Genomic DNA, 16,521 nt, shown 5'->3' on the forward strand with positions numbered 1-16,521 from the left:
TAAATGCATGCGTGCACACCTGGAGGTGAAAGTCAGGTAAGGATGTGTTTGATATTCCAAGAAAATCCCAGAAGGAATGAGAGAAAAGCCCTCATTTTGATTGCCCTCACAATAATCCTCAAATGTACCTCAGCTTCTACCTCGGGCTGTGACGCCTCCATCGCCGTCTGCAGGAAGGAAACGTTTGTGTTCTCTCGTCAGTAACGCTAAATCTTTGCTAAATTCAAACATTCTACATCACACTCCAGTTGATAATAATAATAATCATAATCATAATAAATACGATAACATGCAGTGGAACCTCTACAGTCAAACCCCGTCATCACAAAGTGTGTTTGCCTGCGATTTTGTTAAAAATAGAAATAGTCTGTTCCAAAGTCAAACTGTGACCTTCATTAAAAGTTGCATGTTTTCAGGCAATATTTTAATTCACTTTTTTTTGTTTTTTAAATTTGTAACTAGATAACTATAACTATAACTATATATATATATATATATATATATATATATATATATGTGTGTGTGTATATGTATGTATGTATATATGTATTTATACATATATGTGCGTGTATGTATATATATATATATAAATATATATATATATATATGTGTGTGTGTGTGTGTGTGTGTGTGTATGTATGTATATATATCTACATACACACACATGTAAACATATATGTATACACATACACACACATATATGTTTGCTTGTGTATATGTATGTATGTATATATGTATTTATATATATATATGTGTGTATGTATATATGTATATATATATATATATATATATATATATATATATATATATATATATATATATATATATATATTTGTGCGTGTGTATATATGTTTAGATACACACACACATATATATGTATATATATACATACATACATACATACAAACACACACATATATGTGTGTGTATGTATGTATGTATGTATGTATGTATGTATATATACATACACACATATATATGTATATATACATACATACATATATACATGTATGTATGTATATCAGTATTTATATATATGTGTGTGTGTATATATATAAATATATATATATATGTGTGTGTGTGTGTTTGTGTGTGTATATATGTTTATATACACACACACATATATATATATGTATATACGTACATACGTACAAACAAACACATAGTATAGGTGTGTGTGTGTATATGTTTATTTATACACACGCACATATATATATATATATATACATACACATATATGCATTTAAACCGACATACTATTCTCAATTGGAACACCTTTATTCGGGGACTTTAGCATATATTTTATACATATAAGTGTGTATGTATAAGTATGTATATATATATATATATATATATATATATATATATATATATATATATATATATATATATATATATACATACATATGTACATATAGACATACACACACACACATATATACATACATACTTATACATACACACTTATATATATAAAATATATGCTAAAGTCCCCAAATAAAAGTGTTCCAATTGAGAATAGTGGGACTTTAGGGGTTCCGTTGTTAAAATGATCAGGAGTTGATATTTCCCAGAACTTTCTGTCCGCTGTTACCTTCTCTTCTACAAGCGCCTGTATCGCCTCTTCTGCTGTCTGCTGAAGGTCAGGCTCATTGGGAACACACAAATCAATCGCAGCATTTTAATATAAAAACAAGTTTATCAAAAAAATGAGACCAAAAAAAGTGAAGTGTGAAGCTGAAAAAAAACTCTTCAGGGTTTTTACCTCCACCTCTACAAGTTCTGGTGTGGCCTCCACTGCTGCTTCCTGCAGGATGAAACTCCTTTTTTTATTCCACAATGGATGCAAAACTCCAGCTTTAATAGTTTAGTCAACTTAACTAACATATTATTGTTATTTGTAACAATAATATGTGTTTATGCTGAACATGTGTGATCTCCATCACTTGTTTGCCTCACTTTTCAGAGGACAGGAACTCAAACGCTCGCATTTTAAGTTTTATAAAAAATAAAAAATAGGCTTTGTTGCATCTTAACAACATTTTAGTGGCCCTCACAAAGCTCTGCCATTTATCCAAAATTCAGTTACAGTTGTGGTAGTTTCAAAATAAATAATTACATTTTACTTTAAGTGAGTATGCAAATCTAGTATTATGTTAAAATGTAATTTTAGCATGTAGCTCACAAGTATATACTACTGTTGCTAACCTAGCATTATAATAAAATAGAATGTTAGCATGTAGCTCATATTGCTATGCTACTGTTGCTAACCTAGCATTATAATAAAATAGAACGTTAGCATGTAGCTCATATAGCTACGCTACTGTTGCTTACCTAGCATTATAATAAAATAGAATGTTAGCATGTAGCTCATATTGCTATGCTACTGTTGCTAACCTAGCATTATAATAAAATAGAACGTTAGCATGTAGCTCATATAGCTACGCTACTGTTGCTTACCTAGCATTATAATAAAATAGAATGTTAGCATGTAGCTCATATTGCTATGCTACTGTTGCTAACCTAGCATTATAATAAAACAGAACGTTAGCATGTAGCTCATATAGGTACGTTAGTGTTGCTAACCTAGCATGATGTTGAAATGAAATGTTAGCATGCAGCTCACATGGCTTTGCTCGTGTTGCTCACCTAAAATAATGTTAAAATGTAATGTTAGCATTTAGCTAACATGGCTATGCTTGTGTTGTTAACCTTGAATGGTGTTAAAATGTAATGTTAGCATGTAGCTCACATAGCTATGCTAGTGATGTTAATCCAGCCTGATGTTAAAATGTAACGTTAGCATGTAGCTCATATAAGCTATGCTAGTGTTGCTAACCTAGCATGTTGTTAAAATGTAATATTTGCATGTAGCTCTCATAGCTAAGCTAGTGTTTCTAACCCAATATGATGTTAAAATGTGATGTTAGCATGCAGCTCACATAGCTGTGCTTGTGTTGTTAACCTTGAATGGTGTTATAATGTAATGTTAGCATGTAGCTTACATAGCTATGCTAGTGTTGCTAACCAAGGGTGATGTTAAAATGTAATGTTAGGATGTAGTTCACACAGTTATGCTACTTTTGTTAACCTAGCATGATGTTAAAATGTGATGTTTGCATGTAGCTTACATAGCAATGCTAGTGTTGCTAACCAAGAGTGATGTTAAAATGTAATGTTAGCATGTAGTTCACACAGTTATGCTACTTTTGTTAACCTAGCATGATTTTAAAATGTGATGTTAGCATGCAGCTCACATAGCTATGCTAGTGTTGCTAACCTAGCATGATGTTAAAATGTAATATTTGCATGTAGCTCTCATAGCTAAGCTAGTGTTTCTAACCGAGTATGATGTTAAAATATAATGTTAGCGTGTAGCTAACACAGCTATGCCAGTGTTGCTAACCTAGGGTAATGTTAAAATTTAATATTTGCATGTAGCGCTCATAGCTAAGCTAGTGTTTTTAACCGAGTATAATGTTAAAATGTAATGTTAGCATGTAGCTCTCATAGCTAAGCTAGTGTTTCTAACCTAGTATGATAATGTAATTTTAGTATATAGCCAACATAGCTAAGCTAGTGTTTCTAACCGAGTATGATGTTAAAATGTAATACTAGCATGTAGCTCAAATAGCTATGCCAGTGTTGCTAACCTAGGATGTTGTCAAAATGTAATATTTGCATGTAGCTCTCATAGCTAAGCTAGTGTTTCTAAACAAGTATGTTTAAATGTAATGTTAGCATGTAGCCAACATAGCCAAGCTAGTGTTTCTAACCGAGTATGATGTTAAAATGTAATGTTAGCATGTAGCTTAAATAGCTATGCTAGTGTTGCTAACTTAGCATGACATTAAAATGTAAGATTAGCATGTAGCCTAGCTATGCTTGTATTGCGAACCCAGCATGACTTTAAATTGTAATTTTAGCCTGTAGGCTCACACAGTTGTGCTACTTTTGTTAACTTAGCATGATGTTAAAATGTGATGTTACCATGCAGCTCACATATCTATGCTTGTGTTGTTAACTTAGAATAGTGTTCAAATGTAATGTTAGCATTAAGCTAACATAGCTATGCTTGTGTTGTTAACCTAGAATGGTGTTAAAATGTAATGTTAGCATGTACCTCAAACAGCTATGCTAGTGATGTTAATCTAGCATGATGTTAAAATGTAATGCTAGCATGTAGCTCACATAACTATGCCAGTGTTGCTATCCTAGCATGATGTTAAAATGTAATATTTGGATGTAGCTGTCATAGCTAAGCTAGTGTTTCTAACCAAGTATGATGTTAAAATGTAATGCTAGCTATTAGCCAACATAGCTAAGCTAGTGTTTCTAACCAAGTATGATGTTAAAATGTAATGTTAGCATGTAGTTCACACAGCTATGCTAGTGTAAGTAACCTAGGGTAATGTTAAAATGTAATTGTAGCATGTCGCTCACATAGCTATGCTTGTGTTGTAAACCTAGAATGGTGTTAAAATGTAATGTTAGCATGTAGCTCACATAGCTAGGCTAGTGTTGCTAACCTTGGGTCATGTTAAAATGTAAATGTAACATGTAGTTGACATAGCTATGCCAGTGTTGCTAACTTAGGATGACGTTAAAATGTAATGTTAGCATGTATCTCACATAGCTATGCTTGTGTTGTTAACCTAGAATGGTGTTAAAATGTAATGTTAGCATGTAGCTCACATAGCTAGGCTAGTGTTGCTAACCTTGGGTCATGTTAAAATGTAAATGTAACATGTAGTTGACATAGCTATGCTAGTGTTGCTAACTTAGGATGACGTTAAAATGTAATGTTAGCATGTATCTCACATAGCTATGCTTGTGTTGTTAACCTAGAATGGTGTTAAAATGTAATGTTAGCATGTAGCTCACATAGCTATGCTAGTGTCGCTAACGTTTGTATCCTACTGTTTCATTGCACCCTCCGTCAGGTACAAGCACAGTTCATCAGCATTGAAGCTACACACACAGTAGTGTTCACTAGAAAAAACACACTTCTAATACTCCATCCTGGGACAAAAGTGTTGACAGATACAATAATATGTACACATCCTTTTACCTGTACTTCTACACCTGTGTCTACTTCCACCTCTTGCCCTGGTGTCTCCTTGTTAGTCTGCAGCACATTGAAGCAGGTGTTACTGGGAGTTACAAGCCAACATGAGATTAATAACAACAACAAAACTGCGACTCATGCTGTAGTTAGTAGGCATGCCAGGCCAATAGATAAAGGTGAAGTTATAACCTCAGGAAGAGGTCCTATAACACATGGCTAGCTGGCTAGTGGCTTATGTCCATCCGCAGCCGGCAGGGTTTTAGCTACTTTTTTTGTGTTTTTTTAACAAATTTTGTTTTAGCTATTACTTTTTTTTTTAGCTGCTTTTATCTTGGCTACTTTTTTCAGCTACTTTTGTTTTAGCTACTTTTGTTTTAGCGACTTCTTTTTTTAGCTACTTTTGTTTTAGCTATTTTTTTTAGCTACTATTGTTTTAGCTACTAATTTTTTGAGCTACTTTTTTAAGCTACTTTTTTTTAGCTACTACTTCTTTTAGCTACTTTTGTTTTAGCTACTACTTTTTTCAGCTACTTTTGTTTTAGCTACTTTTTTTTTGTTACTTTTGTTTTAACTACTTTTTTTTAGCTACTTTTGTTTCAGCTACTTTTTTAAGCTACTTTTTAGCTACTTTTGTTTTAGCTACTACTTTTTTTTAGCTACTTTTGGAATAGCAACTTTTTTTTACCTACTTTTATTTCAGCTACTTTTGTTTTGGCTACTATTTTTTTTAGCTACTAATTTTTTGAAGCTACTTTTGTTTTAGTTACTACCTTTTTTTAGCTACTTTTGTTTTAGCTACTTTTTTTTAGCTACTTATGTTTTTACTACTTTTTTAAGCTACTTTTGTTTTGGCTCCTTTTTTTTAGCTACTTTTGTTTTAGCTACTACTTTGTTTTGAGCTACTTTTGTTTTAGCTACTACTTTTTCTTTTTAGCTACTTTTGTTTTAGCTACTACTTTTTTCAGCTACTTTAGTTTTTGCAACTTTTTGTTAGCTACTTTTGTTTTAGCTGCTACCTTTTTTAGCTACTTTTCTTTTGGCTCTTTTTTAAGCTACTTTTTAGCTACTTTTGTTTTAGCTACAACTGTTTTTTAGCTACTTTTGTTGTAGCTACTACTTTTTCTTTTTAGCTACTTTTGTTTTACCCACTACTTTTTTAGCTACTTTTGTTGTAGCTACTACTTTTTCTTTTTAGCTACTTTTGTTTTACCCACTACTTTTTTTAGCTACTTTTGTTTTAGCTACTACTTTTTAAATAAATAAATGATAAATGGGTTGTACTTGTATAGCGCTTTTCTACCTTCAAGGTACTCAAAGCGCTTTGACACTACTTCCACATTTACCCATTCACACACACATTCACACACTGATGGAGGGAGCTGCCATGCAAGGCGCCAACCAGCACCCATCAGGAGCAAGGGCTAAGTGTCTTGCTCAGGACACAACGGACGTGACGAGGTTGGTTCTAGGTGGGATTTGAACCAGTGACCCTCGGGTTGCGCACGGCCACTCTTCCACTGCGCCACGCCGTCCCTAACTACTTTTTTAAGCTACTTTTGTTTTAGCAACTTTTTTAGCTACTTATGTTTTAGTTTCTACCTTTTCTTTTTAGCTACTTTTGTTTTAGCTACTTGTTTGCTACTTTTGTTTTAGCTACTACTTTTTTTAGCTACTTTGGTTTTAGCTACTTTTTTTAGCTACTTTTGTTTTAGCTACTACTTTTTTTAAGCTACTTTTCTTCTCGTTCCTTTTTTTTTTACCTACTTTTGTTTTAGCTACTTCTAAATCACTAACCCTCGCCTCCATGGCGACAAAGAAAGTGAGTTTCTTACAAGTAGCATTATCATTGGAGGACGAGGAATAGCTAAACATGCTTCGCTTTACATCCAAAAGCTCACCGGCGTGACAATGTAAACAAACGCCATGGGTGGATCTACACCTGACATCCACTGTAATGATACCAAGTACAATAGCGTATCTAGTCGATACTACTATGATTACATTGATATTTTTTTATCGTCACAAAATCTGTTTTCCTTTTTAAACTCGGTAAATACGTCCCTGTACCCTAATGTAGTGATAATAAAGTATTTACCTTCGTACGAAAGAACTTGCTCAGGACATCTTTGGGCTTTTCCCTGGAGGCGCTGGCTTTGGCAGGTTTGCCACTCAGCTCCACTTTCACTTCCAGTTTGGGAGGCTCCGGAGGTGGAGGAGGCGGGGGGACCGACATCCCCTTGGGGGCCGGCGGCGGGTCGGACACCTGGGCCACCTGTGGGGAGACACAAAGTGGGCATGTGGGGGGTGGATGCCAGACAAAGAAGCTTTCTCCGGTTATGTGCAAGGGAAAGACAATGTGCTCACGGTGGTGCCTGGTCCTGGCTGGCGCTCCTTCTGGAAGTCAAACACACAACTGTGATAATCAGCTCAATCATCTCACTGAACTGGACTGTTCATCTGAGCAGGCTTCAACCGTTACCTTGGATCTCTGGCTGTCCTATCCAGTCTTTGGGATAAAACAACTCTATCTCTGACTTCCCTATCTTGAATTTTACTCCATTCTACAAACCCCGTTTCCATATTAGTTGGGAAATTATGTTAGATGTAATTATAAACGGAATACAATGATTTGCAAATCCTTTTCAATCCATATTCAGTTGAATATGCTACAAAGACAACATATTTGATGTTCAAACTGATAAACTTTGTTGTTTTTTGCAAATAATAATTAACTTAAAATTTCATGGCTGCAACAGGTACCAAAGTAGTTGGGAAAGGGCATGTTCACCACTGTGTTACATCACCTTTTTTTCAAACACTCAATAAACATTTGGGAACTGAGGAAACTTAATTGTTGAAGCTTTGAAAGTGGAATTCTTTCCCATTCTTGTTTTATGTAGAGCTTCAGTCGTTCAACAGTCCGGGGTCTCGGCTATCGTATTTTACGCTTCATAATGCGCCGCACATTTTCCATGGGAGACAGGTCTGGACTGCAGGCGGGCCAGGAAAGTACCCGCACTCTTTTAATATGAAGCCACGCTGTTGTAACACGGGGCTTGGCATTGTCTTGCTGAAATAAGCAGGAGCGTCCATGATAACGATGCTTGGATGACAACATATGTTGCTCCAAAACCTGTATGTACCTTTCAGCATTAATGGTGCCTTCACAAATGTGTAAGTTACCCATGCCTTGGGCACTAATGCACCCCCATACCATCACAGATGCTGGCTTTCGAACTTTGCACCTATAACAATCCGGATGGGTATTTTCCTCTTTGTTCCGGAGGACACCACGTCCACAGTTTCCAAATATAATTTGAAATGTGGACTCGTCAGACCACAGAACACTTTTCCACTTTGCATTAGTCCATCATAGAAGAGCTCGGGCCCAGCAAAGCCGGCGGCGTTTCTGGGTGTTGTTGATAAATGGGTTTGGCTTTGCATAGTAGAGTTTTAACTTGCACTTACAGATGTAGCGACCAACTGTAGTTACTGACAGTGGTTTTATGAAGTGTTCTTGAGCCCATGTGGTGATATCCTTTACACACTAATGTGTAGTACCGCCTGAGGGATCCAAAGTCACATGTATCAGATGTTTCGTGCAGTGATTTTCTGTAACTTTTGATGATATCACAGAGCGTGGATGGTGAAATCCCTAAATTCCTTGCAATTGCTGGTTGAGAAACGGTGTTCTTAAACTGTTCGACAATTTTCTCACGCGTTTGTTGACAAAGTGGCAAACCTTGTTTGTGAATGAGTGAGCATTTCGAGCTGTTTTTTTAGACCCAATCCTGGCACATACTTGTTCCCAATTAGTTCGTTCACCTGTGGGATGTTCCAAATAAGCGTTTGATGAGCATTCTCTCCACTTTCTCAGTCTTTTTTGCCACTTTTTTGAAACATGTTGCAGGCATCACATTCCAGATGAGCAAATTTGCAAAAAAATAACAAGGTTTACATGTTCGAACATTAAGTATCTTGTCTTTGCAGTCTGTTTAATTGAATATAAGTTGAAAAGGATTTGCAAATCATTGTATTCTGTTTTTATTTACCATTCACTGGGTTTTGGGTGTATGTAGTAAACACAGTATCTCATTACACATTTCTATATATCCATTGAAACCATCCATTGGGTTCATGGTGGGGAATTTTATTTTTTAATTGTATCAATTTATCATTTGCCAAAGCACTTAAAATGTCACCATAGCCCCAAAATGCTGCCGGATTAAACTGGACTAGACCTTGCATTTGTACTTTCAATGCGTCATGTTCACCTGTTCCTTCGGGACGCCATCACTTTCCTTTTTGGATGTTTTAGTGGGAGTCATCTGCCGGACAAGGGAAGGCACAGTCACCGTTAAATTCTGCCCCAAAGAAAAGAAAAAAAAACACAAAAACGGAATAACAACTTGCCAGAGCCTCACGTCATTAAACACCACAGTTATTCGAGATGCTGAATGTGTCAAAGGCACAAAGAAAGCAGCAAAGCGGGCCTTTCACCAGCGCAGACACAGGCCTTTAGAATGAACCGACAGTGCCCACGGCCTGCGGAGCTCGTACAGTGCGTGCGCTGTCAGACTGGCAGCCATTGTGCGGCGGAGATGGCGTAGGCCTGCCCTCGCTCTATCTTAGCCAATCTCCACTTCCAGGCGCAACAGGCCTCCCCTTGTGAGCTCACGCGGCGGCCCCCAACAATGGGGCCGCCGCGTCCCCGCATGTTCCAAGGCTGGATCAGCGCGGCGCCGGGGCACTCTGACTCTTTAAAAAACGCCGGGCAGGATGAAACCCAGGCACAATGACTCTGTTGTGCGTTAGGGCCATGGTTTGTTATGGATACTTTTAGCAATGAAGTCAAAAAAATGTGTTGTTTCTAAGGCAGTGGTTCTTAACCAGGGTTTGATCGAACTCTAGGGGTTCGGTGAGTCGGCCACGGGGTTCGGTGGAGCCTCCACTCAAGCCGCACCCGACTCATCGTGTACATAAAAACTTCTCCCTATCGGCATATAAGGGATACGGCAAGAGCAGAACCCAACCTGATTTGCGGGTGTGTAATTTGTTACGAGTTCATGCACTGTGTTGGTTTTGTTCTTTGAACAAGGTGATGTTCATGCACGGTTGTGCCCCAGGAACAGATCATATAACTTTGTCTTGAATTCGAAAGACATTTAAGTTTTCACTAAAGAAAGGTTCGGTGGATGCGCATATGAAACTGGTGGGGTTCAGTATCTCCAACAAGGTTAAGAACCACTGATCAAAGGGATACCCAACTTTTTGAAACAATTCTAAAAAAAGGAAGCAAGAAAAAACTCCTTACAAACCACGTCTGTGGTGTCTACTTACTAAATTTTTGAAGAAGTTCATGACCGGACTCTCTTCTGGGTTAGTCTCCTCGATTGGCGCTGCTGGGACGTCAGGTTGCTCCGGGGCCACTTCTGGAGCTTGCGGTTCCGTCAGCGTCTCTGGCTGGGGGTCAGCGGGCTCCTATGCGGCATCACACGCAGAGAGTTAGGCTTCTGAGGGTTACACAGCGGCGGAGAGGGGAGTGCGGCGTGGTGCTGGGCAGCGTCTTAATCGCAGCATTGAGACGGCGGCACAATTCCAACCATGCCTCTGCCTACTACTACTGCGCGTTGTAAACAATAACCCTTTTATGAACGTGCACCTCCCCTCACTCATTGATATTCAACTATGTTGGACTGTGTCATGTCTCTGGATTTCTCCGAAAATCAGAATACCTTGTGGGGATCGCAGTGGTGAGGGTCTTCGAAGTCGCTAACGTACCTCTTTTTGTAAACATTAAAGTCAGGACTCACCTAACTCAAGACCACTTTACCAAAATTGGGATGGCACTGAGTTGAGGAAAGAGTACAGAATGCCATGTGAGGATCACAGTAGTGAGGGTCTTTGAAGTCGCTAACGTACTTGTTTTTGTAAACATTAAAGTCAGGACTCACCTAACTCAAGCCCACTTTACCAAATTTGATGGCAGTGAGTTGAGGAAAGAGTACAGAATACCCTGTGGGGATTGCAGTGGTGAGGGTCTTTGAAGTCGCTAACGTACCTGTTTTTGAGACATTAAAGTCAGGACTCACCTAACTCAAGACTACTTTACCAAATTGGGATGGCTTAGAGTTGAGGAAAGAGTACAGAATACCTTGTGGGGATCCCAGTGGTGAGGGTCTTTGAAGTCGCTAACGTACCTGTTTTTGTAAAGATTAAAGTCAGGGCTCACCTAACTCAAGACCACTTTACCAAAATTGGGATGGCTTAGAGTTGAGGAAAGAGTACAGAATACCTTGTGGGGATCGCAGTGGTGAGGGTCTTTGAAGTCGCTAACATACCTGTTTTTGTAAATATTTTGGTCAGGACTCACCTAACTCAAGCTCACTTTACCAAATTGTGATGGCACTGAGTTGAGGAAAGAGTACAGAATACCCTGTGGGGATTGCAGTGGCGAGGGTCTTTGAAGTCCCTAACATACCTGTTTTTGAAACATCAAAGTCAGGACTCACCTAACTCAAGACTACTTTACCAATTTGGGATGTCTTAGAGTTGAGGAAAGAGTACAGAATACCTTGTGGCGTTTCGCAGTGGTGAGGGTCTTTGAAGTCGCTAACGTACCTGTTTTTGTAAACATTTTAGTCAGGACTCACCTAACTCAAGACCACTTTACCAAAATTGGGATGGCTTATAGTTGAGGAAAGACTACAGAATACCTTGTGGGGTCGTAATGGTGATGGTCTTTGAAGTCACTAACGTACCTGTTTTTGTAAACATTAAAGTCAGGACTCACCTAACTCAAGACCACTTTACCAAAATTGGGATGGCTTAGAGTTGAGGAAAGAGTACAGATCGCCTTGTGGGGTCGCAGTGGTGAGGGTCTTTGAAGTCGCTAACGTACCTGTTTTTGTAAAGATTAAAGTCAGGGCTCACCTAACTCAAGACCACTTTACCAAAATTGGGATGGCACTGAGTTGAGGAAAGAGTACAGAATGCCATGTGAGGATCACAGTAGTGAGGGTCTTTGAAGTCGCTAACGTACTTGTTTTTGTAAACATTAAAGTCAGGACTCACCTAACTCAAGCCCACTTTACCAAATTTGATGGCAGTGAGTTGAGGAAAGAGTACAGAATACCCTGTGGGGATTGCAGTGGTGAGGGTCTTTGAAGTCGCTAACGTACCTGTTTTTGAGACATTAAAGTCAGGACTCACCTAACTCAAGACTACTTTACCAAATTGGGATGGCTTAGAGTTGAGGAAAGAGTACAGAATACCTTGTGGGGATCCCAGTGGTGAGGGTCTTTGAAGTCGCTAACGTACCTGTTTTTGTAAAGATTAAAGTCAGGGCTCACCTAACTCAAGACCACTTTACCAAAATTGGGATGGCTTAGAGTTGAGGAAAGAGTACTGAATACCTTGTGGGGATCGCAGTGATGAGGGTCTTTGAAGTCGCTAACATACCTGTTTTTGTAAATATTTTGGTCAGGACTCACCTAACTCAAGCTCACTTTACCAAATTGTGATGGCATTGAGTCGAGGAAAGACTACAGAATACCTTGTGGGGTCGCAGTGGTGATGGTCTTTGAAGTCACTAACGTACCTGTTTTTGTAAACATTAAAGTCAGGACTCACCTAACTCAAGACCACTTTACCAAAATTGGGATGGCTTAGAGTTGAGGAAAGAGTACAAATCGCCTTGAGGGGTCGCAGTGGTGAGGGTCTTTGAAGTCGCGAACGTACCTGTTTTTGTAAAGATTAAAGTCAGGGCTCACCTAACTCAAGACCACTTTACCAAAATTGGGATGGCTTAGAGTTGAGGAAAGAGTACAGAATAGCTTGTGGGGATCGCAGTATTGAGGGTATTTGAAGTCACTAGCGTACCTGTTTTTGTAAACATTTTAGTCAGGACTCACCTAACTCAAGACCATTTTAACAAAATTGGGATGGCTTGGAGTTGAGGAAAGAGTTCAGAATACCCTGTGGGGATCGCAGTGGTGAGGGTCTTTGAAGTCGCTAACGTACCTGTTTTTGTAAACATTTTAGTCAGGACTCACCTAACTCAAGACTACTTTACCAGTTTGGGATGGCTTGGAGTTGAGGAAAGAGCACAGAATACCTTGTGGGGATCCCAGTGGTGAGGGTCTTTGAAGTTGCTAAAGTACCTATTTTTGTAAACATTGAAGTCAGGACTCACCTAACTCAAGACCACTTTACCAAAATTGGGATGGCTTAGAGTTGAGGAAAGAGTACAGATCGCCTTGTGGGGTCGCAGTGGTGAGGGTCTTTGAAGTCGCTAACATACCTGTTTTTGTAAATATTTTGGTCAGGACTCACCTAACTCAAGCTCACTTTACCAAATTGTGATGGCATTGAGTCGAGGAAAGACTACAGAATACCTTGTGGGGTCGCAGTGGTGAGGGTCTTTGAAGTCGCTAACGTACCTGTTTTTGTAAATATTTTGGTCAGGACTCACCTAACTCAAGCTCACTTTACCAAATTGTGATGGCATTGAGTCGAGGAAAGACTACAGAATACCTTGTGGGGTCGCAGTGGTGAGGGTCTTTGAAGTCGCTAACGTACCTGTTTTTGAGACATTAAAGTCAGGACTCACCTAACTCAAGACTACTTTACCAAATTGTGATGGCTTAGAGTTGAGGAAAGAGTACAGAATACCTTGTGGGATCCCAGTGGTGAGGGTCTTTGAAGTCGCTAACGTACCTTTTTTTGTTTAATGTCAGGACTCACCTAACTCAAGACCACTTTACCGAATTGGGATGGCTTTGAGTTGAGGAAAGAGTACAGAATACCTTGCGGGGGTTGCAATGGTGAGGGTCTTTGAAGTCGCTAACGTACCTGTTTTTGAAACATCAAAGTCAGGACTCACCTAACTCAAGACTACTTTACCAGTTTGGGATGGCTTGGAGTTGAGGAAAGAGTACAGAATAAATACCTTGTGGGGATCCCAGTGGTGAGGGACTTTGAAGTTGCTAAAGTACCTGTTTTTGTAAACATTGAAGTCAGGACTCACCTAATTCAAGCTCACTTTACCAAATTGTGATGGCATTGAGTTGAGGAAAGAGTACAGAATACCCTGTGGGGATCGCAGTGTTGAGGGTCTTTGAAGTCACTAACGTACCTGTTTTTGTAAACATTTTAGTCAGGACTCACCTAACTCAAGACCATTTTACCAAAATTGGGATGGCTTAGAGTTGAGGAAAGACTACAGAATACCTTGTGGGGTCGCAGTGGTGAGGGTCTTCGAAGTCGCTAATGTACCTGTTTTTGTAAACATTTTAGTCAGGACTCACTTAAACTCAAGACCACTTTACCGAATTGGGATGGCTTAGAGTTGAGGAAAGAGTACACCAAATCACAAAGTGCCTGGTATTCAAAATACTCAAAGAAACCGTCCCCAAGTACCTGATGAAACTATTTCACCAGAGTAAGTGAGGCTCACAGGTACTACACCAGAGGTGTAGTGCCTGTGAGAGATTGTATCCTGGGCTCTTGGGGCATGAGGAGGTTAACCCCTTTACTACCGTTACCCCAGGTGGTCCTTGGCAAAGGCCTAGTACCTGACTGCCCCCTAGCCAGGGATACGGTGAAGACCTCAACGACGGAGCAGTTGGAAGACGGTAGATTTAAGAACTCCCTCAATAGAATAGAGTTTATTGTCATTATTGCAATGAACAGGTTCAAAGAACAACGAAATTGGAGTGCAATGGCTGCAATGGCGGAAGAAGGCTGCAGCAGAAATGGGTACCCCAGTCGTCTTGGACTCGATGTCACTGGACCCTGACCCGAGTCTGTCAAGGATGGTGTGGTGACTGTCTGTGCACCAGTTCTCCCCACGTGAAACTAAGTCACACACAGGCATCCTCCATAAAGGGATACACCCCTACCAGGAGGATCGTCATACTCATTCGAGTGACCGGCGATGATGAAACGAGAGGGAGTTCCTCAGACCTCGTCCCCCCCCAAATTCAAGACTCATGGGAAAAAATGCAATCTACTATTTTGCCACCACACAGTGGATCGCACTACCAACTGACCTTAAAATTTGAACTTCCCTACTAAATTTGAAAACTACCATAAAATCCTGGCTCAGCTCAACCTCTACCTGATCTGAACCAAAATTGATCCCCAGCAACATTCCAAAACATCGAAAAGGTTTATGTGTGGTTATAGTGTATATATATTTATGTTATATTTTTAATTGCCCTGCGATGAGGTGGCGACTTGTCCAGGGTGTACCCCGCCTTCCGCCCGATTGTAGCTGAGATAGGCGCCAGCGCCCCCCGCGACCCCGGTAGAAAATGGATGGATGGATGGATGGATATTTTTAATTTTCCCGAGGGAACTCTCTTGAAGGAATCAATAAAGAACTATCTATCTATGTGGTTTATATATATTTATATTTGGTTATAGTGTATATATATTTATATGTGGTTATAGTGTAAATATATTTATATGTGGTTATAGTATATATATATATATATATATATTTATAAGTGGTTTGTATATATTTATATGTGGTTATAGTGTATGTATATATGTATATGTGGTTTATATATATCTATATGTGGTTATAGTGTATATATATATCAGGGCTGGGCAACGATTAAAAATTTTAATCGAAGTTAATCACACTATTTCTCCGATTAATCGTGATTAACTGCATTGTATACGCAAAGCCCAATAATGAATTCAAAAGTAGTGTGTAATGCACCTTTATTGGAATATTCTCCCACATGAACAAAAGCGCCAAAACATTTGTTGTGCAAACACAATTTAAATCAGTCCTTGTTAAACAGTAGCAGTTAAATAGCCTATTTTATGAAAATCAACTCAAAAAATGTAAATACAAGCATTTAAGCTTATTGCCACTGCCAGGGTATTTAAGTTATCCTGTTTGTTATGGAAAATAAATATAATCTACATACAAATCTCTGAGCCACAATCATAACATCTGAACAGGCAATTTCTGAGGTAACAGCAGAAACATTTTTTTTTATCAGGGATCTTATGTTTAAAAAATCTATATTATAGGTAGTGGGCTGTTTTAGGGAATTTTTGATCAAATTATCCGTAGTAGCAATATTAATAATGTTGTGTTTATTCTGCATAGTGCACTTAAATCTAATTATGACCATATCTAGGAATTGATATGATGGTAATTTTCCGATTGTTTGCTTGGTGCTTTGATAAACTGAACGCATCATATACATGGTACTATTTGTGATGTTATGAGCCAGGGAAAAAGAGAACTACCCTACCCAGCATGCGACAGGAGTGACGAGCATGCGCAGTAGCCCGGTATAGGTTGTGTCGCCATGACGGCATCTTGTATGTTGTGATATGCACGCTCTGAAAGTAAACGTTAAGAACTCAGCCAACACTCCTCGTCTGCATTATTGATAAATAGACAGACAACACATATACTCCGCTGCTTC

General features: G+C 38.9%; 1 protein-coding gene across 11 annotated transcripts in view; it reads right to left on the reverse strand.

Annotated features, from left to right (window-relative positions):
* The window catches only part of bcas1 (brain enriched myelin associated protein 1), a 41,460-nt gene that overhangs the window by 9,002 nt on the left and 15,937 nt on the right, over nucleotides 1-16,521 (reverse strand). Inside the window, exons 4-11 of one of the 11 annotated variants that reach the window (XM_061902670.1) lie at nucleotides 10,409-10,549; nucleotides 9,343-9,396; nucleotides 7,433-7,459; nucleotides 7,164-7,340; nucleotides 5,065-5,128; nucleotides 1,766-1,806; nucleotides 1,595-1,648; nucleotides 129-167 (exon numbers count right to left, since the gene is read on the reverse strand). In XM_061902670.1, the coding sequence (XP_061758654.1) occupies nucleotides 129-167; nucleotides 1,595-1,648; nucleotides 1,766-1,806; nucleotides 5,065-5,128; nucleotides 7,164-7,340; nucleotides 7,433-7,459; nucleotides 9,343-9,396; nucleotides 10,409-10,549 (597 nt within the window). Of the gene's footprint in view, nucleotides 1-128; nucleotides 168-1,594; nucleotides 1,649-1,765; nucleotides 1,808-5,064; nucleotides 5,129-7,163; nucleotides 7,341-7,432; nucleotides 7,463-9,342; nucleotides 9,433-10,408; nucleotides 10,550-16,521 lie in introns of all 11 variants that reach the window. The other 10 variants (XM_061902669.1, XM_061902664.1, XM_061902667.1 and 7 more) reach the window with 10 other exon arrangements.

Source organism: Nerophis ophidion, linkage group LG06 (genome assembly GCF_033978795.1).
Source record: "Nerophis ophidion isolate RoL-2023_Sa linkage group LG06, RoL_Noph_v1.0, whole genome shotgun sequence".
In the NCBI taxonomy this organism is placed as follows: Eukaryota; Metazoa; Chordata; class Actinopteri; order Syngnathiformes; family Syngnathidae; genus Nerophis; species Nerophis ophidion.